Consider the following 450-nt stretch of genomic DNA (forward strand, 5'->3'; position numbering starts at 1 on the left):
TCCCCTCACGGTCCCCTTCCTCCACCCTGAGCACCACAGAGCCCCGGGCAAACCTGCTGCCACACCAGCAGCTTCAAGGATGCTCAGGATCCCAACAGCCTCGAAGTGGAACATTTGCATGAACTCCCCCTCCTAAAGGAAACTTGAGACATTCCTTTTGTTCACCGTGCACGCAGGCAGCACCTATCTAAGGGAACGTCCCACATGCACACAAGCACCCGTCCTCCTCATTAATGCTTTCCTCCTCAGAAAAGGATTCAGTATCTCTCCAGTGGGCGGGTGTGGCCCTCTGCCCGACTTCCTCCCTTACAGGCTTCTCCAACCACTTTTATCCCCCTTTTTCCCCCTCTAGCTTCTTCCCCTCGTTACCTCTAAATCCCCGCTCCTGTCCCACCGCCGAACCCTCCCCAGCCCCCTGCCCGCGGCACCCCGGGCTGCTAGGCCAGCGGC

General features: G+C 58.9%; 1 protein-coding gene across 1 annotated transcript in view; it reads right to left on the reverse strand.

The window, feature by feature from the left end:
• The window catches only part of VIRMA (vir like m6A methyltransferase associated), a gene marked incomplete at its 5' end in the record, with an annotated part of 27301 nt that extends 26854 nt beyond the window's left edge, over positions 1-447 (reverse strand). Inside the window, one exon of the mRNA XM_035893905.1 lies at positions 370-447. Within this exon, the coding sequence (XP_035749798.1) occupies positions 370-447 (78 nt within the window). The remainder of the gene's footprint in view (positions 1-369) is intronic.
• Positions 448-450: the final 3 nt, after the last annotated feature.

The sequence above is a fragment of the Egretta garzetta genome, unplaced genomic scaffold, assembly GCF_000687185.1.
Source record: "Egretta garzetta isolate BGI_Z169 unplaced genomic scaffold, ASM68718v1 scaffold154, whole genome shotgun sequence".
Lineage (NCBI taxonomy): Eukaryota > Metazoa > Chordata > Aves > Pelecaniformes > Ardeidae > Egretta > Egretta garzetta.